The sequence below is a fragment of the Corylus avellana genome, chromosome 4 (genome assembly GCF_965113065.1).
Source record: "Corylus avellana chromosome 4, dhCorAvel1.hap1.2, whole genome shotgun sequence".
In the NCBI taxonomy this organism is placed as follows: domain Eukaryota; kingdom Viridiplantae; phylum Streptophyta; class Magnoliopsida; order Fagales; family Betulaceae; genus Corylus; species Corylus avellana.
Window position 1 is genome coordinate 31,524,624 of NC_142493.1, and position 25,305 is coordinate 31,549,928.

The 25,305-nt window shown below is 35.0% G+C and overlaps 2 protein-coding genes across 5 annotated transcripts; one reads left to right on the forward strand and one right to left on the reverse strand.

Annotated features, from left to right (window-relative positions):
- Positions 1-233: 233 nt before the first annotated feature.
- Positions 234-5,868, reverse strand: WRKY57 (WRKY DNA-binding protein 57). Of its 3 annotated transcripts, XM_059591489.2 has the most exons (4): positions 5,222-5,868; positions 3,611-3,754; positions 2,678-3,057; positions 234-694 (listed from the first exon to the last, which is right to left on the reverse strand). In XM_059591489.2, exons 1-3 carry the CDS (start codon positions 5,608-5,610, stop codon positions 2,682-2,684), a joined length of 909 nt encoding a protein of 302 aa, XP_059447472.1. In that variant the 5' UTR covers positions 5,611-5,868; the 3' UTR covers positions 234-694; positions 2,678-2,681. The 3 variants fall into 3 exon arrangements, with proteins under 3 accessions (XP_059447472.1, XP_059447474.1, XP_059447473.1); XM_059591491.2 differs by lacking the exon at positions 3,611-3,754; XM_059591490.2 differs by lacking the exon at positions 234-694 and having other exon boundaries at positions 2,677-3,057.
- Positions 5,869-19,868: 14,000 nt separating this feature from the next.
- On the forward strand, positions 19,869-25,133 carry LOC132178911 (putative SNAP25 homologous protein SNAP30). 2 transcript variants are annotated; one of them, XM_059591492.2, is made up of 6 exons: positions 19,869-20,236; positions 20,946-21,550; positions 22,744-22,837; positions 22,927-23,060; positions 23,147-23,244; positions 24,868-25,133. In XM_059591492.2, the coding sequence occupies exons 2-6, from the start codon at positions 21,044-21,046 to the stop codon at positions 24,965-24,967; spliced, it is 933 nt and encodes a 310-aa protein (XP_059447475.2). In that variant the 5' UTR covers positions 19,869-20,236; positions 20,946-21,043; the 3' UTR covers positions 24,968-25,133. The 2 variants fall into 2 exon arrangements, with proteins under 2 accessions (XP_059447475.2, XP_088371910.1); XM_088515784.1 differs by lacking the exon at positions 19,869-20,236 and adding an exon at positions 20,276-20,365.
- Positions 25,134-25,305: the final 172 nt, after the last annotated feature.

Below are 25,305 nucleotides of genomic sequence, written 5' to 3' on the forward strand. Positions count from 1 at the left end.
AATAATTAAAGGTGAGAAAGGTTTTTGTCGGCTGACTCTGAGCCAACTACCGGTCCAATTCACGCTGCCTTTTTCTTTTCTATTTCCGAGTCACGTACGAGCCATGAAGAACACGCAAAAGAGCAGTAGTAGATCTAAAAAAATCACTCTTCTCAAACCCACTCCGGCCCCCTTCTGCTCAAGAAAAAAAAAAAAAAAAAAAAAAAAAAGAAGAAAGAAAAACCCCCTTCCAGTTCCCCGCATGGCCCACCACTTGATTACTTTTTCATCAACACTCGAGAGATATGGACGAAGATGGTTTTAAGGTTCACATCAATCGCTAACTCTGAGATTGAAGCTGAAAACCTAACGAAAAATTAAAAAAGTGGAAGGGGGCCGGGGCGCACGCTGTACAGCAGCTTTGAAGGAGATGTCGAATATATTATATACATATTAACAACATCTGCGAAACGATTGTCTGAAATATATCTCAAGCTGGATGTGAGCGTGGACCTATGAATGATCAATATGGTACGTACGCGCATGAATATGATGAGATGCTGATTGCAGGATTGCAGCAGCTGGCACCTAATATATTTCAGAAAATGGTTTTTGGGGGATGAAAAGACTCACTACCGGCTTGAAAAATGTCGCCTTCGCTCTTACAATCTTGAGAAAATCAATGTGTCCGCTCTATTCCAGCTACTGCATTGTCCTGTACAAATGGGCAATCTTTAATTAATTCGAGAAAGATCGATTGGTAAAACCATTAATAGTTCAAGCTCTAAAACTTTTATCATATTTTATCCTCACATTTTATATTAGCTTGTTAATTAAGTCACCTCCACGTATGAAGTGCACATTCTGACGTGTATTCCTTCTTTTGTCTTTTCCTTTTTCGAAGTTAATGACATGTGCACCTCCATAATCCTAGTGTTATTGCAATGATTACTCTGAGTAATGATTTACTTTGATGACGATCATATCCGATTTCTTCCCACTTGCCAATTATCTGCTATGTTTTTTTTTTTTGAAGAATTATCTGCTATGTTAGTGCTACTATATATATACCTTCCTGTGCATATATTAAAGTTAGTTTATACATAGCTTGACAATAACATTAGAACTAGAACAGACAATATTATTTGTATATTAATTAAAGTAGAAAGAGTGCGTATTTCACTTTTCTTTCTACATATTTCATGCCAAAAAAGTAGAGAGTATCTCCTTCCTCCTTCCTCCTTCCTTCCAAAGAAAAAGGAAGATTGGAGGGCTATGATGATCTTCAACAACTTATGAAGCTAAGAGAGTATTAATTAATTCAAAGACAACATATATACAGATAGAATTTCATTTTAAAAAAGTTAAGGACCATATAAAAGGTAGTAAAAGCTTTTCTATATGGGATTTGCACCATAGATTTAACAACCACCTATCCAATTAAAAAGGGAGGCGATTGAAATTAGTACTCATTTGATCAGAACATTCTAGTGGACATTTGACAGCTCTTCGTTAAAGTTGTTCTATATTTTCGACCACAGCCTTTTGAATAAAGCTGTTTGGATACATGATAAGGAAGCATAATGGAGTGGCGATTTTCCATAGAGAATATAGTCCACATGCACTTAATCTAATAGTAACGGATAAGTTTTCAGCCAATGAGAACTACTACATGATCGATGTTATTGGCAATGATGCATGGCCACAAAAGGAAACATTTAGTACACATTATGCATCCCAAGCATGACATTTTCCTAACATATATATGCATATATGTCAGTATGTCCATCACTATGGCTCTCAATATCAGACTATATCTTAGTGCTAGCTCCAATACATCTAATCGTTTTAAGGAGTCTAGTGCTAGCTAGATGGTCAAACTGTAAGGCCATGGCTATCCATATATATTTTATGCCGGTGGTGGTGGGGTTATATGTTCCAAGGCGTGGTCAAAAAATTTTCAAAGATAAAAGTAAAACCATTTGATGATCACATGCTAATTAACCTAAATCTAAAACTAAACTAAATCAACTATATACATATTTAAACGCATCTAAATTAATTAATTAATTTTTTTTTAATGAATAATATATTTATGCATCTTACACCGGCATGCATAATATTTCCACAATAACAGCAGTAACAAGTATAATGATAATAACAATAATTAGGTCTTAGATCTGACATTGTCAATTCCTCAGTAGTACTGGTTATGCTTAAGAGTCTGCCATGTAGATATTGCGTTGAAAACTTTCAACCAACATACTCATTTTCTTTGATTCACAATTTAGAAATGATTCAAAAAGCAAATTAGCTCATCATTGCTTGCCAGATTTGTAAATGTAAATTTGAGGCAGGCAGGCTTGATTCAATGTATCAAATGTAGCACAAAATCAATAATTTCATTATTACTCTTTTGTTATACACAGTCTCTTTCTCTCTCTCTCTCTCTGAAACTAATATGTGTACCTTGTTCACTCTCATGCAGTTTGTGTGCTAATCTAAATATGGGTATACATAATATTCCACTTAGGTTGGATTCCACAATGGATTCTCTCTCTCTCTCTCTCTCTCTCACAAAGGCGCATCCAAATTAACGCTAGATTTATAAAGAAAAGAGAGTTGCATATATATGTTAAGATGATTCGATATTGTAATTGAAATAATTTGAGAGAATTAGTGTAGGGTGTTAAATTACCTTCTCATCTGTTACGCATGTTAGGAGGCACGATGTCCCCAAGAAGTCCTTCATTATTAGTAGGAAACTGTGGAGTACTTGGTTGTGGCATTGCACGGGATTGATGATCACCAGCTTCACCTGGCATTTGCTGGGATTGTGTCATAATAAAAGGATTTTCTTGAGGTAAAGCAGCGCCTGTTGGATAATAAAATTGCGAGACCGGAGTATGCAGCTGCCCAGCAAAGGCTTCATGGCTAATGACTCCGCCTCGAGGGAACCCAACCGTGTGATGACAGTGTTGACCTTCGTATGTTGTTATAACAATTGTGGGATCTTCGGACGACCGCTCCACCCTTTTCTTAACGGTGCATCTGCTATTTGTGCAGCGGTAGTAACTCCTGCCACATATATAGAAATTAAATATCTACTATAATTAATGCTTAATTTTAATTATTATTGCCCTCTTTATCTATTTTTGGGTGGAGGGAAGGGATAGGGGGTTGGGGGATCCAAAAAGCCATGAAATATAATACTATTTTTTCAAAAAGTTTATATTGACAAGAAATGATGAATTTAATAATTGTATTAGTATTTTGATACTCTCATATATGCATGTATGTGTAAGCCTAAACTTCCTCTCAATAATTGAGATCGAATCAAGACGTACAAATCATGATTACACAAAAAGTATCAGTATATATATATATATATATAATTTCAGGGGCTTCATATTTTAGGCATGATATGAAAACGACATGACAGACTAACTCAACTAGCTAGAATAAACAGAGAGCAAGTCAGAACTGGTGATGATTTATAAGGGAAAAGGAAAACATGTACATGGCAAAATTTTAGGTAATTCAACTTTATATAAATATAATCAATCCATAAGATAATTAAAGCCAAACATCTGTATTTTCTCTGATTAAGTAAAGGGAAGTATCTACAGACCTAGGAAATGGACTATTTTTGACGGCCTTCTGTCCATATTTGCGCCATCGGTAGCCATCTTCAAGATGATCAACCTCACTCTTCGTCATAAACGCAAAACGTGGCTGCCGGATTCGCTTTTGCCCCTTCTTTCTAACTTTATTCCTACAAAATATTTCACCTACAATTAACAAACAAAAAGAAGATACCCTAATTTTTTTTTTTTTTCTTAAAAAAAAAAAAACCTGTCTCTACCTAATTTAACGTGATGAAATTATCCAAAGGTTTGTGAACTGTTTTCAACTGATGTTTGTATATCTTCCAAAAGCAAGAAATTAAGAAAATGTGAAGGTGTAAGATAGTGTACGTGAATTGCTTCAGATGTTCAGCATAACAAGACAACATTGAAATGAATGACAAATGCAAATAATCTAAATACACCAAGGTAGCTAAAATCAATGGTAGGTAGAGTTTGATGAATTGTCAAATTGTTAGGTCTCCAAAAAAAGAAACCTGATCGATGCTAATATATTTTGGGCAAAAACTCCATGTATTTAATTAGAAATGAAACCTTTTTATAATGCTAGGGAAAACAGAATGGAAATTATATATATGGGAACAGATGAACTTCCAAAAGCAGTAAGAAATGTTGAAGCTTGTAGCATTAATCCAACAAAAAATAATTAGCTCAAGGTATAATTAAGATTGAACATTCTATATTTGGTAGCTAAAAAAGTAGATTATATATCTAAGTGGTGTAGCTAACCTATAGATATATGGACCATAGTATAAAGAAGAAACCCACCTAATTAGAAACAACAACCTAACACCTTTCTAGAGAAGCATCATGTCATGCAACTTACAGACAAATATCATATGTTAGTTACATTAACGATGCCAAATGCTAATGCACTCACATTCAAAGGCATTGTATGAAGAACATAAAACAAACTCCACAAGATTATCCTTGATTCTTTATGTAAAGCAAAGTGATCAGAATCTAATAAGAGCTAGCTCAAAAGTAATGCGTAAAATATATAACTGAAAAAAGGGCCTAGGAAATTTTAGTATCTTATACTGTTTGGCGCTATATTCTCACCTTTCTTTCTTTTTTTCATTGAATTTTTACGTGATTTTTCAGCAAAAAATAGGGCACAAAGTTATTCCCCAAAAGCGAGAAAAAAAAAAGGAAAACAAAAGTGAAGGCACGCCATTCCCGCCGCAATAACGGCGGCTATGCTCGAGGGCTCGGATTTATAATAGAAAAAGCCCCTTGATTTTACTCGAATTCCCTTTGGAAGACCCCCATGTTTTTGTGCGAAATTACGAAAATACCTCACCCCTCCCCCCCCCTCCCCCCCCCCCCCCCAACTTGCATGAACTAGTTGATGGTACCAAAGACGTACGGACACGGACTTGCACTCTCTCCCTTCGGACCCTTCAAAAGTCGAACAAGAAAAACCACCGCAATCGGATACCGAATCCGACTTGTTTCCTATTATTCTGCACTCAAAGAGTGGCATTGGGTCATGAAAAAGCGGGGGAAAGTACGGATTTTAGACAGTCACATGGAGAACATGCTGCGTATATATGCATATATATAATATATGTATTCAAACGGAACCCACTCACGGTATCTCGGGCGGTTTTCCGCCGGAGCCCGTGGACCTTTCCGGCGGATCTTCGCTGGGACTCGATGACACCGACGGATTATTCGAAGTCGTAGCGTCGCCGGCCTTGCTATCGGACCCGGCTGGACCCGCCGGGTCGGAGCCCTGCAAGGCGCTGTTGCTGTTGCTAGTGTTGTTCTCCGGCAGACCGAAGCTTCCCGCCAAATCGGAGGCATCGTCGAAGCCGATCCGGTTCGGATCGTCCGGCTGAAGATTCCACCCGAACTCGCTTAGTATGCTGCTCTCTCTGTCGTTCGAGAAGAAGTAGACGCTGTCCGAGTCGGGCCCGAGCGGCCAGCTCGAGTCGCTTGTGAACTCGGTTCCTGGATCGGATTTGTCCCCGTCGTCCATAATTGCGACAAGGATCTGTCCCGGAGTGCTCGGAATTCAGATTCCCGGCGGGAATCTAGCTGAATTCCGACGAAAAACGAGAGCGAGTGATAGAGAAAGGGAAGCTAGGGTTTTGGCGTTCGTTGCGGGTCGGAAAGGACGCGTAGTTTTTGAACTTTTAGAAGGGCTTGAAAGCTTTGTCTCGTCATTGCACAGTTACACAGAGAGAGGGAGAGAGAGAGAGAGAGAGAGAAAGGATAGTGGAAAAGGAATAAGAGAGAGGCGAATAGAAAGGAGATAAGTTAGAAAAATCGCCGTCAACCTCTAATATAGTACGGGAGGCTGATATTTAAGCATGGAGGAGGGGGAGGCCCCACGCGCATGAATAAATGAGTGAGAGAAACTTTCCGACAAGAGGCCACACCATGCTTCTCTGTACCCTCATCTCATGTAATGGAATCTCTTTGCTAGGCTAGCTTTTACCAATTACAATCCGATGCCTTATTTTACTCCACCGAACAAGGCGTGGGGATCATCTACTATGTATATAATCATGAATGATTCCTCTGTTTTTTTTTTTTTTTTTTTTTAAACATCTGTTTTGATCATCATCTCAATATCTTATATGATCAGCTTTGATGAGGACAACTGCCATTTTAGCTCAATTAATTAATTATGCTTTATTACCCAAAGAAGAAAACAAAAGGTTGAGATCAATGCAGATCCTGCATCTTAAACAATGTTTTTTTTTTTGCTAAATGATTGAAAATACATTTCCAGCTATCAGTTAACTTGGAAAAATATGAATTAAATATAGTTGAGATCGATTGTTTTGTTTTTTTGTTTGGATAAGTGAATTTTATTAAACAAATTGAACCAAAGAATCCAAAAGAATAATGGGATAGATGCAAAGCAAACAATTATGTGTGACGTGTGTTTGGTACTGAGATTTCATAATGCGATTTTAAACAGAATCACAAAAAAAAAAATACAAGAGTTTCGTGTTTTTCAAATCGCATGCAATGAGGTGCATTTTTAAAAAACGTACCATTTTAAAGGCAAAAGTCAAAACTGTTATTTTACCAAATGCTTATGTGCATTTTAAAAACCATCCTTTTAAATTACATGTTTTAAAATCTCTATTTTTAAATTTGCAAACCCAAACAAAAAGTAGTAACCCCTTATTTGATCTAAAAACTATTAATCATTTAAGTGGATTACCTATCGATCTTCATGTGATTAATAGGAAACAAAAATATCGTATAAGATTAATATGATTTTGATGTTAGGATCAATAAAATATCAATTCAATTATAATATTCTATATGTTTTATACTAGATGACAATATATGTAAAATGACACGATTATATATTAATAATGAAGTGTAATGATGCAGCGTGGTATAGTAGGTCACAAAATTAACACACAAAAACGAGGCTAAGGTTTTTTTTTTTTTTTTAAAAAAAAAAGTCCAAACCCTAATATAAAAAGTAAAATACAATAAAATTGTCAATTAGCGTTCGAACGAGACTTTTTCCGTTCAAACGAAACTTTGCAACGAAGCCCTTATTCAACTGAGCTTTGACCGGCTAGCAACCGAACGTTTTGGGTAGTTGTAAGATGCAGCACTTGTTCGACTGCGTATCAACGTCTATCTTTTGACCAATGCTTGTTTTGACCTAATAAACATTAAAATTAGAACATCTTGATCATGAAGTATAAATTTATATTGAATAAGCTTTCAAACGCCTTAAGATTGTCTTCATTTGAAATTGGAATTTGAAGGTATGACCTTTCTATTATGATGGACCTGCGTCATGTAAATATAATAATCTTCTTAAATTTTCATTTATTTTATATTAGAAGCTGTACAACTTTTGATAAGAGCATTATTTGTTTTTTAAGAAAAAAAAAAAGTGAATATATATATATATAGCTTAAGAGAAAGAATATTATATATCTATTATGAGACACAGAAAGTATAAGTTTTTTATATTTTTCTTTTAAAAAAATATTTTTTTTATTTAACAAGAAAAATATCTTGTTTTTAGGATATTAATATATAATTTGATTTTGAGAATGCTTAGGAACTAAGAGGACACGAGGAGAACACTAGAGAAGCACCTAACATTTTCCTAACCTAAATAAGATGGTTTAGATCATGGGTTCTTGCATGATCTCAGGAAACTTGTAGTTGCAAAAATATTAGGGTCTCCATCCAACTTTGGTGTTTTTAGTGGTATTTTGCTTGGAGTATTCCTCTATACTTTGTATTTTTTTTTTAATATATTTTATGAAAAATTACACATATCCCTTCAAACTACCATTTTATTGTCAATATCCCATCAAAACTATCAATTATGTCAATGTCCCCCATAAACTACCAAAAAAATGTCAATGTCTTCTCCTCCCCTCCCCCAAGGCTAACAAAAAGACAAAAATGACCTTAATTTTAATTTAATAAGACAAAAATACTCTAATACTTGTTATAATAAAATTATAAAAATAAAAAAATAAAAAAAAGGGGGTTGTTCGAAAGCTACCCCAACCAGGTCTTTGGAAGTGGCTGAGCCACCACTGGGTGTTTTTTTCTTCTTTTGTTGATTGCCTTTTCTTCTTTTCACTATATTTTGCTTGCCAAAAAATATATATATATCTTGATTTTTTTTTTAATTATTATTGAAATGTAGAGGTTGTTGATCTTGGGTAATGAAGATTTCAATCTAAGGGATTTTTAATTATATTAATTGTTCATGGAAAGTTCTATGCCGATGTTTCGTACGACGTAATGTGGAGAATTTGGAAAGATCCACCACAAGAATCGCAAGATCCGTGCACCATCTACATTAGAGTGAGAGAAGAGAAGGAGCTCATCATGTTTAGGACTTTAGGTTTGAGGCTCTACAAACTACACTGAGTCACTGACGGCGCGATTAGGGTTGAGGCTTGAGGCTTCAACCTTTTTCTGTCTTATGGTGTACGTGGGGTAGGGCGTGTTTGCAGGTGAAAGAAAAAAAAAAAAAAAAAAAAAAAAAAAAACCTATTATGCAATCCTCCCGTTTTGATACGGTTACTCTAAGTTACAATCGAGTATCAGTAAAAAAAATATTAGATTCGTTCATTTTGAGGCAGGGCAGATCGGGGCATACGAAATTTACAGCTCAAGCGAATTATGTCCACTCCTATTTGGGAGTTGTTGTATACCGTTAATATTAATTAACAGGGTTATAGCCGATTCTAATCCTATTCCCATGCCCTAATGAATAATGATGACTTTAAACAAGGAATTCCTTATTTAAAAACTAGTGAACGTACATTGCACGTCCTAGCTAGGGCAAATCAGTGGAACTTGTTGTAAAAGGGCCACCGAATCTGTGTCCTTAGTGTAACTCATTGCAGCATTAACTAATTACAAATTACCCTCTAATAATTTAGACTCATGATGTGACATGTGGATCTTCAAAATATTATAAAAAAATTGAACAAAACTAGTTCCTAATTAAAAAAAGAATTTTAATTTAATAGACATAAATTATTAGAACCCTATTTAATTCATTGATTGGTCCCAATTCTATGTCACAAAGAATCTAGCTTATTTTAAATTAGGAAATTCGATCAAAGATAGCCATCTTATATATTAATTTTGATTGGACCAGTCGCTTCTAAACAGTGACCTATTACTTAACAATAGATATGCCCACAGGAAAGACCAAAATAAATAAATAAAACTGCTTAGGCCTACACGAGTGGTTGTAGGCTTTGGCCCACCAATTCAACAATTGATGTGATAACAAACGAACTTATTGGATTCGAGCATTTGAATTCACTCAAAAAAAAAAAAAGCAACTCTTAAATGCAGAGAGAAAGAAAACCAATTGAGATGACAAATTAATCCTATATCCAAGAATAAGATTGTATAAATTAATTATATTTTAATTTATTTAATTAAATAAGTTAGAATTTTGTGTTAGATTAATTTATTTAATCAAATTTACAGGTTAATTGTGTCAAAAATTACCGACCCTAACTAGAGTGCATAATTTCCGTTAGAAAATTTTCTCTCTTTTCGAGTCTTCTATTGATAGTTAACGTATAATCACAAAACGTATATAAACACGACGAGCACTATTAGAGGTTTCATTTGCTTGCTGTAAGTTGAAGTATCTTGTCCAAATAAACGGAGTCCATGAACAGCATTCGATGCGGAAGTCTCTAATTATGTTCAATTTATCCGTAGTTAATTAATGTGCTTTTTTATAATTTAAGGGAAATAATTTTTATTTTTTCTTTTTATTTTCCTGGATGAATAAGGGAAGGGTTGTTGTAAATAATTTGATTAGGATCTTCTGAATTTCTCAAATTAAGTAAGTTTATAATAGAGTTCTTAAAAAAAATCTTAATAATTGTTTTCTTAAATGATTCAAATTCGAGCTAAAACACAGTATAAATTATAAAGTCAGCCAAGTGGATCTAGAATTCCAAATTAATAGATGATCATGTATATATAAATATTTCCAACTCAACATTAACAGACCCTGTAAGCTGTAATTAACTCAAGTACCATATGCAGCTGAAAGGGTGGTTGATGATTTAGTGCTTCTATTTAATGCCCAAAAACATGTACATCAATAGGCCATCGGTTAGGCACCACCAATGTGGTCCAATTAATTCACTCTAGCCGTAGGGAAGTTGGGACTACTAGTCAGAGATCTTCTGATGGCATGGCCGTAGCGGTTTAGGAGGCAATTCAATTATTTTTCTTTTCATGCTACAATTATTTCGGTGTGTAAAATGTTTTCAAAAAAAAAAAAAAAAAAATTTATTATTATTTTTTTCAGTGTTTTGTACTATCGAAAAATTCTTGTTAACAAAAAATCAAGGTTAACGGTAAATTTGCCATCGTAGGTATGGGCATAAGCCATTTACTCGCAAATTTAGGCATAAAAGCTATTGTTTGGAACTTGTCGGTCCTTTCTACCACCTCTCTCTCCTTGAAACGGAACACCACCCACCCTCATAAGAACACCCTTATATTTATCTGTAGTATAAATATAAATATTAAGTAACTTATATTATATATATTACTTAATTACTAATATACGTACTTAAATTTATATAACTAAATTTTAGTAAGAAATTAATATATATATATATATATATATATATATGAATGAGTTAACGAGTCGGGCAAACAAATCGGATAAATTTTAAACGAGTTGAGCTCACGAGCTCCTATAAAGTTTTATCGAGCAAGTCGGGTATAATTTACTAATCGAGCGAGTTTTCATAGTAAGAAGCGGGTTTATATAGTATAGAGCTCGAGTTTGAGTTGAGTTAAACCGTGCAAGTTTTGAAACAGACTAATTTATTTACAGCGCTACACAAAATTATAAAAAAATGAAATAAAAAGGATTTTGTTCAATAAGCATGTTTTTTATATGAACAACATTGATGTTGTACATGTTTGATACGTACTTGTCGAGATTAATGCTGAGTATTACTTAGAAATCCTTTCGATTTTTTTTTTTTTTTTTTGGTTTTTGACAGGTTTCGCCGACTGGCCGGGTGCGGAAACACAGGAATTTTTTCATAGTTTTTTTTTATTAAAAAAAAAAAAAGGCAAGAAGAGAGAGTGCGTGTGTGTGTGGGTGGGGGAGTGATCCGAATCTCTTTATTTAAAAGTTAACTTGATTCTTAAGCAAGCACGTCATTTTCAACCGAACTTCATGAAGATTTCTTTTTATATGGGGAGTAAAGAAAAGAAAAAGTATCACCTTTTTATTTTTATTTTTAGCAAAAAGAAAAATAAGAAGAAGCAGGAAATGATTCGCTGTGTCGTGTTGCATCCTAAAGTAATTTTTAACTCACCGATTTTAAGAAAAGCGTGGGGGGCCTAGCAATGAGATACAGTTTGAACACGTGTGTTATACATTAGAAGACGGCCCCGGTATGTCATTTCACGAGATCCTTTAGATATGAAACATTTAGAGGGGTGGGGCAATATGATGAGTGATCAGACGGTCACAGTCACGCATGCAAGCTGTGAAATCTTTTGAATCGTCTACTTGTGGGGATGTGGAGCATATCCCACTTGCAGCTTGCCTCAATATTGAATAACATTTATTTTGATGATCGAACTTTTTAAATAGTTCACAATATTAGCAACACTATTGTCTCACATGTCACATAAAAACAGATCTCATCATAAAAACTTCAAATCTATTATGAGTTTATAACATCCTAACGTGGCAATGCGATGTGGCATTTTCCTGCTGGCTAGCTACATTTTTTTTTTTTTAACCAACCTCTCTTGTGGTCCAAATTGAACATGGTATTAGGGATCATCACGGCAACTTTTTGTTGGAAGTCCCATATTGCTTGAGTATTAAGGAGATTGACCATTTATAAGGGTGAGGAGAAACTTCAACTCTAGAGCTAGCTTTTGGGTTGAGCTAGGCCCAAGACCCATTTTTAATATGGTATCAGAGCCAAACCCAATTGGCTGTGGCCCACCATCACCCATTGTCGCACGTGTTGGCTTGGATGTCTTCCCCCCACACGTGAGGAGGCGTGTTGAAAGTTTCACATTACCTAGGTATTAAGGAGATTGGCCATTTAAAAAGATGATGAGAAACCTCAACTCTAGAGCTAGCTTTTTGGTTGAGTTATGCCCAAGACCCATTTCTAATATTTTTGGGGTGGCCATATGGTGGCTGCAACCTCAGATTTGGTGGTCGTGCGCAATCACTAGATTTGACTGATTTGATGGTTCGGCCATGCGTGCATGATAGTTGGGAGTGGCATTGACTAGAAGGGGAGTAGTGCAAATTTGTATCTCAAACATAGCATAGGGTAGTAAAATGATTGGAAGTGTAGCATTATTACTCATTTACTCTAGTGAAAAATGTCCAACTATATAGCTAAATATTTTTATTAATAGTACATAGTTTTCTCTCCCATAAATTATAGGTCTTACATATAAAATTTATGGGATCCATTACTCTCTGCCATGTCTGAAGAAAAAAAAAAAAAAAAAAAATTGCACTATCCATGCGCCACCCGTAAGGGCAGCAACCACTATGCAGGGGTGGCCTAACGACTAGATTGGTCAAATATGGTGGTTGATCTATCAAATCTTGCTCAAATACAATGGCTGCAACCATAGGATCTGAGCCATCTAGTGGTCACAACCACCTAATGGCACGGTGGGGGTGACCAAGACTACACCCGAGCCATGTGGGTTTGTCTCGACCATCAATGGCGCAATATTGGGAGTGGACCGAGTGGTGACAACCACCTCAGTATCTCTTCTAAATGCATCAAAGGTAGTTCGGTTGGACCGTTGGAGCCATGAAAAAGTTAGGAAATATATATAAAATGAGTGCAGGTATAGTATTTTTCTTTTCAGTAAGCCATGATGTTCTGGAAACTGAAAAGTTTGTGTACAAATTGGTGATAGCGCACAACACACAAGAAGCTCCTTCACCTCGATCACCCGTAAAAAAAAAGTAGTCGCACATTGATAATAAGGCCATGTAATAAAGCAGCTGGTTCACTAAAAGGTTAATTTTCCGATTGTTCAAATGATCAGAAAAGCATGTGAATTAAACCCACCCAAATTGAGTTAATGCAACATTTACCTGATTTAAAGAAATAAAAAATAATCACGAAGTTGGCACAAAATTATTAATAATTCAAATTGTAGATTTGATTATTATAGTGTCAAATGGTTGCCGTCATCTTTGGTAAGCAAAATTGGCGCATTAAGACTTAAGAGATCCAAATGAGGCGTACGTTGGCACCCAAAGTTTGATTAGTCAATTCGAATTGGTTGCGGTTTCATCCTCAGCGTACAGTGTGGACCCTCAGCATACTCTGTTTTGGCCGACAATTACATTATACGGCCATTTATTACTTTTGAGAAGTGTTATCATATCTCAGCCTTAGTCATGGTCACCATTTTTGTTGATCATTTTAAAATTTGAAAACAACTTGTAAATACATTTGTTTCTGCTGGATTTTGTGATGTCTATTGGCTACAATGGGGCCACGAGACCACCCATTTACTCAACCAGTCAAGCCATCGATCTAGGAGTTGGCTTAATCTGCTTCTAAGCAAACATATATATATATATATATATATATATATATATATATATATATATATATATAGTTATTATTTGTTTATAATAAGCTTTTCAGGAAAGAAAAAAAAAAATTATTATTATTATTGTTTCAGATGTAAATTGATGGACCGCAATATAATTCAATACTTACCATTTACCAAACGACCTCGCTTTAAGAGGTTTCGTGAAAATGAAAAGGTACGTAAAGAAGATTAAAAATGACAAGTTGACAACAACCATGATACGTACGCATGCGGACAAGGACTTGGATTTGTAGGCGTAAAGTAAATGTGCATATTTTTCTAAACAGGCAAAGCCATTCATGTAATTAAATATATTTATATATTTTGTTAATTGAGAAATAGTGAATAATTTAATTTTGTCAAGTGTTACGTGGACAGCAACAATAGATCATAAAACATTTTCCGTTTCTAGCTGAAGTGTCATGGTAAATTTGGCATTACTTTAAGAAAACAGTTTTGAGAGGAGGAGAGGACCCCTTTCATTTCTACTCCCCGCTCCTATCTTGCCCATTCCCTTCTGGATTTTTTTTTTCTTTACATTTGTAGGTGTTCTCCAATTAGATCAATAACTTCAGCCTCTATGCTATGTGTCCGTCTACCTTCCACCGTGTTATGCCGTTCATCTCCTCCCCAGCCGCCGTTATTATTTGCTGGTTGTTAATTTGTTTGTGTTTTTTGTTTTGAATAATAGGTTTATTCTCTTTAGATCTGCCCTCATGAGTGAGGATGAATAATATATGTGAGAGGTTATCTCTCACGACCGCTTCAATTAAATTTTGTTAACAAATTTGGCTACTCATGTCTTAGATCTAATCTGCTCGGAGCAAATCTGCTCTTTAACTGTATTTGTACATTGGTTAGCGGAAGATTGAAGATATAGATAACACCTGATTGTAAAAATTTTTTGTTTATATCTATGACTTTGTAACCTCATAGCATGTGACTATAATTTTTGCAGAGCTTTATGCTGTAAGAGTTTTTTGCTCTGCTCTTTAAGAACTTTATGCTCGTGATCTTTAATCAATGAAATCTTCAAATTTCCGTTAAAATAAATAAATAAATTTGGCATTACTTTTAACAAGAAACGAATGCACAAAATCACAAATTAATAATCTTACATTTCCACGTTACATTATTGCTACCCTATCCAAACATCAAGCATGGACCAGCTAGCCAGTCGCCCCATGCATGTTATGCAAGTGGTCCACACATACATTCCACATCAATTATTTTGGGGCATGCATGTTGTTTAGATCAAACCAGGGAAAATCCATCTCATTCATGATCATCTGTATATTTATCTATAGCATGTTCAAGCTCATAAGGAGGAGCATCAAGACCGACCGGAGTTGTCTCAATTGCACCCAATCCATGGTCAAGTACCTGTAGCCTTTTGGGACAAATCTTCTTTGGGACTCGGCCTCCTTATATTATTTATAGGTGAGGTGCCGGTGTAAATTTGTGTCACTCAGCCAACGGGTGTAGCCATTTATTTAAAATGAATGGTCCAAATCATAGCAGTAAATAAAAAAGAAAGAAAAAGTTGTACGTGTAACAGGTAAGTATTGTAGCCGAGCCACTCCTTAGGTCAATTTTTTAGTTTGGTCGAACCACTTTTTGTGCAATAAGGGTGATTCGGTCGCCTTCAAACTATTTTATAAAGGTGATTGAACCAACCCTTTGGTCAAGGACGATCTAGCCATTCTAATAGTCAACCTTACATAAAGGTAAATATTACCAAATCCCCTATTTTTCGTATAAAGAAGCAGAGCCCAAATGCCTTAGAGTTTTCCTATCTATGGTCTGCCTTCGCTTTTAGGAAACGATAGGCACCACAACTTTTACCCTATTATTGATGCTTTGCAGTTTGCGTATGTGTATATGCATCCACCACGGACTGTTTCATATGCCGACAATTTCAAATAATATTAATAATAATAGTAATTACAATAATAATAATAAAATTAGCTATTATGACCAACGGCTGAGATCCTCTGACCGACAGAGATGACGACAGTAATACGATGAAGCAAGAGTGGGCCAGAGGGTATTATACAGTACTAAGTAGAAGCATTGAACCTTGATGAAATCATCATAAAATTTTCTGTTATTAATGAAATATCATCATTACAGTTAGTGGAGTCAAGGCCATGATTCTTGAACAACCATTTTGTGTTCCCTTTGAGAAGCCCTCGGTGAAAGTGACACGTAAAATCATTAATTTTGCACCAAGTTTTGATTGCTAGAATCTCAACTATTCACATTAACACCAACATGTCATATATATATGCATCAATGACAATGTTTTTTTTTTGTTGCTAAAATTACTATATATTGGTTTTACCTTACTACCCTTTGTTTGATATATATATATATATATATATATATATAAGTGAGAAATAATTTCAAGGAAAACAAACCAGAAAGATATTTATAAGATGGAGTACCCGGTTATTAAAGGCACATTAAGTCCAGTCAAACAAGTAAGCCTATGATTTTAGTCCACCACAAGTTTAGGGCGTGAATTTATTGTATAGCACATAAATGCGGTACACTAGATTCAATTTACTTGTATGACATATAGAATACCATAAAAGGAGGAATATTGGCAGCAACCCTATAAAATGAAGGTAACGGTCCTCATTGCACATATTTTTTCCCTCTCTACTCTTTTTTTTTTGGCCTATTGTTCTTTAAAATATTCAATTGACTTAAGCATCGAAAGTGACTCTGCCGTCTATTATTCTCTAAAATATTCAATTGACTTAAGCATCGAAAGTGACTCTATTGTCCCTCCTGCAGAGTCTCTTCTTTATAGGTATTTCCCACAAAATGTTTAGGGTCACTGTATTAATACAAGATGAGGTCTATAGCGAGAAAAGTATAACAAAAAAATGGATTTAAATTGGTTGGGTTTAGATAATATCGAATCAAATTAATTAGGGAGGTGGGTTTATGATAATGCTAAGCTAAGAGATTAGACATGGACCACGTGTCAAAAGTTGTATGGGCATTTTAGGCAGGGGATAAGCTCTAGCTTATTGGCAAGTGGCACTTGATTGAAAAAGGGATTTGCGCCTTTTTGTTTGAACAGCTGTGTGATTACGCAGTTCCATCCCATCACAAGCCTGTACTCGATCTCCTTCAAAACATTTGTTCATTTTAAAGATTCTTCAATGAGAGGACAGTTTGACGCGGTGCTTTATGACGGTAAACCGTAAACCCTACAGCGCTTAAACCCTTTTGCCTTTTATTGTTTTCATCCAACCGGTGCTTCTGCTTCAGCACCTCTGATCATACTCACAACTATCTCGTTCACGCCATGTTTCAAGCATGTGGCGTGCATTGTGCATACAATACAATGGTAGGGTCGTTCATGGTATTAGGGTTATTTTGTTTGCATTTTACTAAAAGAAATGCTACGTATACTTTCAAATACTTATCCTCTCAATGAAAATCATCAATAATCCGTCTAAAATTTAATTGTGGCGCCAGAGACTAAGCACTTAAAAGTAGCTTTTCTCTCCAGAGACTCTCGGGCACCTAAAAAAGAAATAAGGAAGATGAGGAAGATGGATCAATAATGCGCGTTTAAGGCACTAGGGCAAGGTAATGTAGAGGAAAAGCGATGTGGTATTGTTGTGCATGAAGTGGATTCTCTCCTTTCACTATCACACTTGTTCCTTGGTTTTACTTTTTGGGCACCTTGACTGTAGTGGAAATGGACCATACTTCGACCCATGCCTACATATACACACTACATGGTAGTAGTAAGTCACTAAGTGTGTCTGTGTTTCCCAGGAAAATTAAAAAAGTATATGTCTTAAGAGAAAGAGATTGAGAGAGATTGAGAGAGAACAAGAAATAACCAAATTATTAAAGTGGGTCTAATCTCACTTTTTATCTGTTTAAAAGTTGTGTCTGTTGCTCTGCTGAACTTGAGGTCTAGGGAGTCTAGGGCTCTAGGTGATAGGTGAGTTATTAGTGTCAATGTGACATTGAGAAAGATATATATATATATATATATGGAGCTTTGAAAGCACTTCTGAAAAAGGAATCATATTCCAAGGCATTTAACAAAGTATATTTTCTAAGCATGTTAGGCCAGTTTCAATCCACTTTAAATGCAACACACATTTTCCGGGGTTCCTACAGGATTTTAAAGGGTATCAACAGAATCACTTTTACAGACAAATTAAAGCATCTAGTTAAAGGAGAAAAAGGTCTCTTTAGCATTAGTTTGTAGCTATCTCAGTCTCTGGGAAAATTAACACTTTAGGAATGAATGAGAGATTTACTGCGTTGCTTCAGAGGGAAAACAGGGGTTCGATCAATTGCCTTTAATTAGGTTCAGATTTCCGGGGGACCCTACTAATTAAGATTCAAATTAACGTGGTTGGGGTTGGGGTTGGGGTTGGTGTTTAGTTGAAAAGTTGATTTCCTTTAAAAGAGTGCTTGATTGCAAGCATATTCTTGCTTTCACACCATGCAGTATTACTGTTTCGGAGACTTTTTTAATTCACTACGTACAATGGGGAATATTGGACACAATTCCTGAGAAAATGGGCCTTCAGAAAGAGCCCAACTGCAACGAGCGAATATGGGCCTGGCCCATGAAGGCTTTTAGTTTCATCTTGCAAAATGGGATGTATTAAATTCATAGTAGCCAAGTGAGACACAACCACTACGCCTAGGGTCGTAAGTGAACAAGTCCGTTCGACAATTTCGGTCGTATAAATTCAACTTGATTTTAGTTCATTTAATAAATGAGCTAACCGTGCACACACAATTAGGCTAAATATTAAACGAGCTATACTTGTATAAACTCTATATATGTATATATATAGTACTACTGCCACACTTATTAATGCTTGATAATATATTAAGCATTTAGTATACTAACTATGATTAGTATAATAAATAGTTTAACATGAAAATATATATGCTAACTATAGTTAACTATAGCTAATTAGTATATATTAATTAACTAGTTAATATATTAGTTTATTAACTAACTATTAGTATGTTAATAACTGTAAAAAAAAAAAAAATTAGTGTGTTAATATTTATCCAGACTATATAGGATATTACTATTTATGCTTAAATACATATAATATAAATATTCAAGTAACTTATATAACATACTTATTACTTCTTCTTCTTTTTTTTTGGGGGGGGGGGGGGGGGGGGGGGGAGCATACTTATTACTTAATAATTAATATATATACTTCTATTTATATAATTTATTTTTAGGGAAAAGTCCACATACCCCCCTCAAACTACCACCCAATTGACAATGTCTCCCCCAAACTTTAAATTGCGACAATGTACCCTCCAAACTACTAAAACATTGTCAATGTCTCCCTCATTGAAGAAACTACCCTTAGTCAAATTTTTTTTAAAAAAAATACTAAAATTTCTGGAAAAACCTAAAAAAAAAAAAAAAAAAAATCTTAATTTTTATAAAAATTGAAAATTTTTCGTTTGTTTTTTTTTAAAGAATGTTTTCTTTTATCATTTTAAATAAAAATTTCCGTTTAAAAAAAATTAAAATATTTTCGTTTAAAAAAAAATCGTTTTTTAAAACATATTTTAAAAAAAATCTAAAAAAATAAAAATTGATTTTTTTTTAAATAAAAATTTTGGTTTAAAAAAAATCGTTTAAAAATTAAAATAATTTTTTAAAAAAAATTAAAATTTTCGTTTTAATTTTTTTTTTTTGAATTTTAGGGGTATTTTTGTCATATTGATAAATATATAGGGGTATTTTGATATTTTTGCTAGCTTTGGGAGAGTTTGGGGGGTACATTGTCGCAATTGAAAGTTTAGAGGAGATATTGTCAATTTGGTAGTAGTTTGAGGGGATATGTGTTTACCCTTATTTTTATTAATATAAACAAAGATATATGAAGGAGCTAATAAATTGAGCCCAATCTAAGCGTGTTGGATGGGAGCTTATTAATGGGCCATAAAATGGATCAAGGCTCAAAATAGGTTTGGCCAGCCCATATTCTCAACCGTATTTCATGGAAACTCAAATTGGACCGTTGGGATCACTTGGAGTGAAACCAGTGTAAGCGTGTCGGATTTGTTCTCGATTAATGTGTCAGGCATGTGTGCCGCATTAGGGCATTCCAACGGTCCAAAAATTTGTCCAAGAAAAATTCAAAGGACGACTTTGAGAGGAGCCGAGCCGTACAGTTATCTGCTTTTCCGCGGCGCCTTCCATTCCCATTTGTTTGATTTTTTTTTTTTTTCTCACACTAAAAGAGAAAGAGCGTCAGGGAGAGAGAGAGACAGACAAAGAGAGAGAGAGAGAGACTTATCTTCGAGAATTTTTTTCTCTCCCATTGACGATTTCTATTCTCGGGTCCGTCCTATTGGTTTTCATACACAGGCCCATAAAGGCGTTGGTTCGTGTATGAAGCTTTTCTTGACGAGACGGCAAGATCAAGAATTTCCCTGATTTTTTCTTTTTTCTGGGAACTTAGTTTCAGGTAGCCATCTGGTACTCATTCGCTCTTAGTCTTGTTTTCATTTGATACTATTCCGGGATCCCGATCTTGCTTCACTGTAATACGTTTCTGCTCTTGCTTTATGTGGTTGCGGAGACAAACCCAGAAAATGTTTGTAATTTTCAGTTCTCCTTCCTTTTTTGCTTTGTCCGTGTGTGTATGTGTGTCTTGGCTTAGGCTTTATTTCTAAACCTGTATCTTTGCTTATAAACCATTCATGATTGCTCTATGGCTTTAATTTGATAAAACTTGTTTAGCATAAAAGTTATTGATTCAAGTTGCTTTGTATCTCTTCTGTTGCTAGATCTTGTCTTTAAAAAGATCAAATTTTATAGCTGTTCATGTTTTAACGCTTTTTAGTCGACATGATTTGAGTGAAAATTTATGAAATTCTCTGTATGCGTCCTGTATACCCGAGATTTCTCTCTTTATTAGCAAAATGTTTACTTGACTTATCACAGAAAAAAATGATTCAAGTAAAGATTTGTGATCGCTTCCTGGGTGTCACGCCAAGCTGTGTCATGTGTGCCATTAGAGATCTTTTGCATTTTCTTTTGACGATGTGCAATTCTAACATTGAAAAAAAATGAATTCTATGACACAATTATTACTAATTGACATTGTTAACCACAGATGAATAATCAAACAGATTCATACCATTCTTACTAATCGACATTGTTTATGTTTTTAGGTGCAAGCATCAAATCATCACACAGATTTTTTCGGTTTAGAGACTTTGGACCCAACATCATTTGTGTTGATATATAGGAATCTCGATTTCTTGCCAAAATGTTTGGATTTTTGAAATCACCTGCAAATAAGATTTCTAAGCAGAAATCAGTGGATCCTGGGTTTCCAGTTTCTTCTAGTTCTAACCCTTTTGATTCAGATACTGAATCTGATACCAAGCAAACTTTTAAGCCTGCAAGACGAACTGCTTCAGAACCTGTGCTGGTAACCCCAAATTTCAATACCAACCCTTTTGATGATGGTGATGATGGGAGAAGAGAGGCATCTTCTTCGTCATCCTCATACTCTGGTTATGCAGTGGCAAGAAACAGGTACAAGAATGATTTTCATGACTCAGGAGGATTACAAAACCAGAGTGTGCAAGAACTGGAGAATTATGCTATGTACAAGGCTGAGGAGACAACAAATACGGTTAACAATTGCCTGAAGATTGCAGAGGACATCAGAGAGGATGGTACAAGGACCCTTGAAATGTTGCATCACCAGGGTGAGCAAATTACAAGGACCCACATGATGGCTTCTGATACGGAGAGGGATTTGAGTCGGGTAAGCTCATTTATATTCTTGCTCATGAGAAATGGATGTGCAAGTGTGCAACCTAGGGAATGGACTGCGATGTTCAAATTAATACGATGGAACCTTTTTGACATCCTGCCCCTCTTTGATTTTGCTATTTCAAATAACATGTTCATCTAGGTTTATTTTGCTTTCTTGAAGGTGCTAGAACTTTTATAATCTGAGGCCCAGTACTTGTAAAATCTTTGCGCATTTTAGGCTTCTGCAATAGAATCAGGGATGAACTACATAGGAAAAAACGAAAAATTATCCAGAATGCACTGGTATATAACTTTATGCAGGAGCTCCTAGTGAATACGTGCAAATATTCCTAGAATTTTGTAGAATGTGTCATAATTTTCACGTCACTGGATTCTCTTTGGTAGGAAAGCCAGCAGAATACAATTACTATTCAAAGAAGCTTAACTATGAAGTTGGTATGCATATTAAAGTGTTTAAGCTTTGTAAGGAATGCATATGAATTATACTGTTGGTTTTTATAATCTTTCAGGCCCACTTACTACAGCCCTTCGTTTTTTCTTTCAATAGAATCGTAATACTTCAAAAAAAAAATCTGAGTTCCACAAGGCACACCATAAAAAGCTCCAGTATAACTCAAATTTATCTTTTTATTAAGGGAATCTATCAGTTTTGCTACTTAGGTATCTTCAAAACGTGGCCATGAAGATCTTTACGTGCCAAATTAGAACTGATATAGTTTAACCTGAGTTTCACGAGGCAACTATAGTGGAACGGGTAGGTTTTCAGACCAAATTGACCGTATTCTACCTGAACACACTGTTCAGTTATGATTAAACATATTAGAACTTCAATTGAAATTTCAGTATAGTGTTCACATACAAATTGGTGTCAGTTTTGGAGATGGTTAACCAGCCTGAATTCAGTCGAACCATTGCCATCTCATTGCCACCTTCAGTTGCAATCTGATAATCATTAAGACCCAATTTTTTAAATTTCCTGTCCAAAATTAGAGTATTAATTTCTCACTCATTACCTAAAAGTGGATTGCCACCCGGTTATGTCTCTCTTTCTTTGGATTTTTTTCTTTCTTCTAGTAACCTTTTGCTTATTCCATTCCTGAAGCTGGTATTTTTTTTTTCTTGATTATTTTTTTCTTTTCAAGTGGCTCACATATTTTTTTTATAATGCCTTCTTAATATCAGGGTGAGAAGCTTTTAAATAACCTTGGTGGCATGTTCTCTAAGACTTGGAAGCCAAAGAAGACTCGGGAAATTACTGGGCCTATAATTACTGCAGGTTTTAGTCCTAACAAAATTAGTTTGCTTCTTATTATCATGGGGCATAGTGACTGGGATCGTTTTATATTTATTAAGTTGGCTGAACAGATAATTCATCCAAAAGAAGCGAAAACCACTCAGAGCTGAGGGGGAAATTGGGTTTTGCTCCTCCTGCACCCAGAGGACGGTCAGCTTCTCGAACACCTCCTCCTGAACCAACAAATGCCTTGCAGAAAGTTGAGGTTCGTGCTTGTGATTCTTGATTAGGTATATATGAATGTAGCAACATTTGCTTTTGGATTTATTGATATGGGTTCACCAAAACCAGGTCGAGAAGGCAAAGCAAGATGATGCACTTTCAGATCTAAGTAATCTCTTGGGTGATTTGAAAAATATGGCAGTTGACATGGGAGGCGAAATTAACAGGTCAGTGTTGATCCGATCATGTCCAAATTACATGTTTCCATCTTGTAGTCATTACATATTTCCTTTCCTTTCCTTTTTGTTTGACAATCTATCTTTAGAAGTGACAATTTTTTGCTTGTGTTGAGTGAAGCAATAGGGGCCAATGTTTTTAGAAAAACCTGTAATGCTGAACACCAAAGCTAGCCATACTGCTGTGTTCCTAAGGCTGTTTATTGAGAAGATTTCCCTCTTTTCTTATGAGGAAAAAAAAATTATGAACTGCATTAACTGCATTTTATTCAATATCTCTGCATTTTATCCAATGTTTTTAAGAAAAATTATAATAAACATTCCTAAGGCCAATGTTTATTAACTGCATTTTATATGTTTCGGATCTATTTACTTACTTTTGAAGGATATTTAAATGTTCATTTTCAAAATTACAGCGGCAAAACAAATAACTCGTTTTATTCAATATCTCTATGGGGTAAAGATATAGAAGGGAAAAAAAGAATTCAAAAAAGATTTCGTTTATTATCTTTATTAACAATGAATAATAATAATGAAAGGATTTCTTTTTTGTTGAAGAAGATGTATCCAATTGATATTAATGTAAGAAAGATGAGGCGGCCCTTTACTACTATTACGCATTTTGGTATTAAGAACACTTTTTTGTATCCCCATGAATCGGATACTACTATGCTATTTCCTATGCTTGTATTTGGCATATTTACTTTGTTCGTTGGGGCCATAGGAATTCCTTTCAATCAACAAGGAATGGATTTGGACATATTATCCAAATTGTTAACTCAAGTTATAATACATAAAAATTCAAATGATTCTATCGATTGGTATGAATTTGTGACAAATGCAAGTTTTGCATTGAGTATAGCTTATCTCGGGATATTTATAGCATCTTTTTTATATAAGCCTTTTTATTCATCTTTACAAAATTTGAACTTCCCAAATTCATTTGTTAAAAGTGTTCCTAATAAAATTATTTGGGAAAAAATAATAAATGTGATATATGATTGGTCATATAATCATGGTTACATAGAAGCTTTTTATGAAATATCCTTAACTAACGGTATAAGAGGATTAGCTCAATTAACTTATTTTTTTGTAGTATGCAATGAACAAAGCCGTGGTATAACATAATTAAGTCTTTGGCATTCAGGTAGTTAGTTGCTATGAAAATCTTGTTAATCTTATTTCAAGAACTTAGTACAATTCTTCCTCCTGGGCATGAGGATAAACTGCTTAGCCCGTCAGGGGTGAAAGCTCCTGGGTTACCTAGTAATTGGTTCTGGCGGGTGGGGTCAGTTACCTGTAGGAATTTGATTAACGGTGAGGATTGTTGTACAGTATGCGTTTGCGACGTACAATTAATCTGAGTAAAGTTCTCCTACATTATCAAAAAAAAAAGAACTTAGTACAATTCTCTTGGCACCATTAATAGATTCCTTTATGTTTTTTCCTTTACACAATCACATGCCATACCAGATTCTTTGGCAGTGTAGAAAAGTTGCTCGAGGAATTCATCTGTTATCATCTTTCCTTTCATTTATTTAGCATTTTATACAATTATGCTGTCTCTCTCTCTCTCTCTCTCCTCTCTTATAATGTTCAATGTGGTGATTGCAGGCAAAATAAAGCTCTTGATCATCTTGGTGACGATGTGGATGAGCTGAGCTCTCGAGTGAAAGGTGCCAATCAACGTGCACGTCGTTTGCTTGGGAAGTGAAAGCTGATAAGGCTTCAATTACCACCCTACTGTTCTTTTCTATTTTTCAATTATTGTCATATATTTGTTTCCCCCACTTTTGATCGGATGCTGTCATTACTGGTATAACTGGTTTTCTTCCCCCATTCATGCTGCAATAATATGAGATTTTTTATTTTTTTCTTTACCACAATGTTATACTCGGTTCTTTTTCTTTTGCCTTTGACCATAAGAATCAATTCAATTCATCGTTTAGCGTGGTACATGTTGTTGGTGTGCCTATTCTACTGAGGTTTTGTATATGCTTGTTTCCTTTACAAGTATTTGCCTGTGCCAAACCCCCAATATCACATATAACT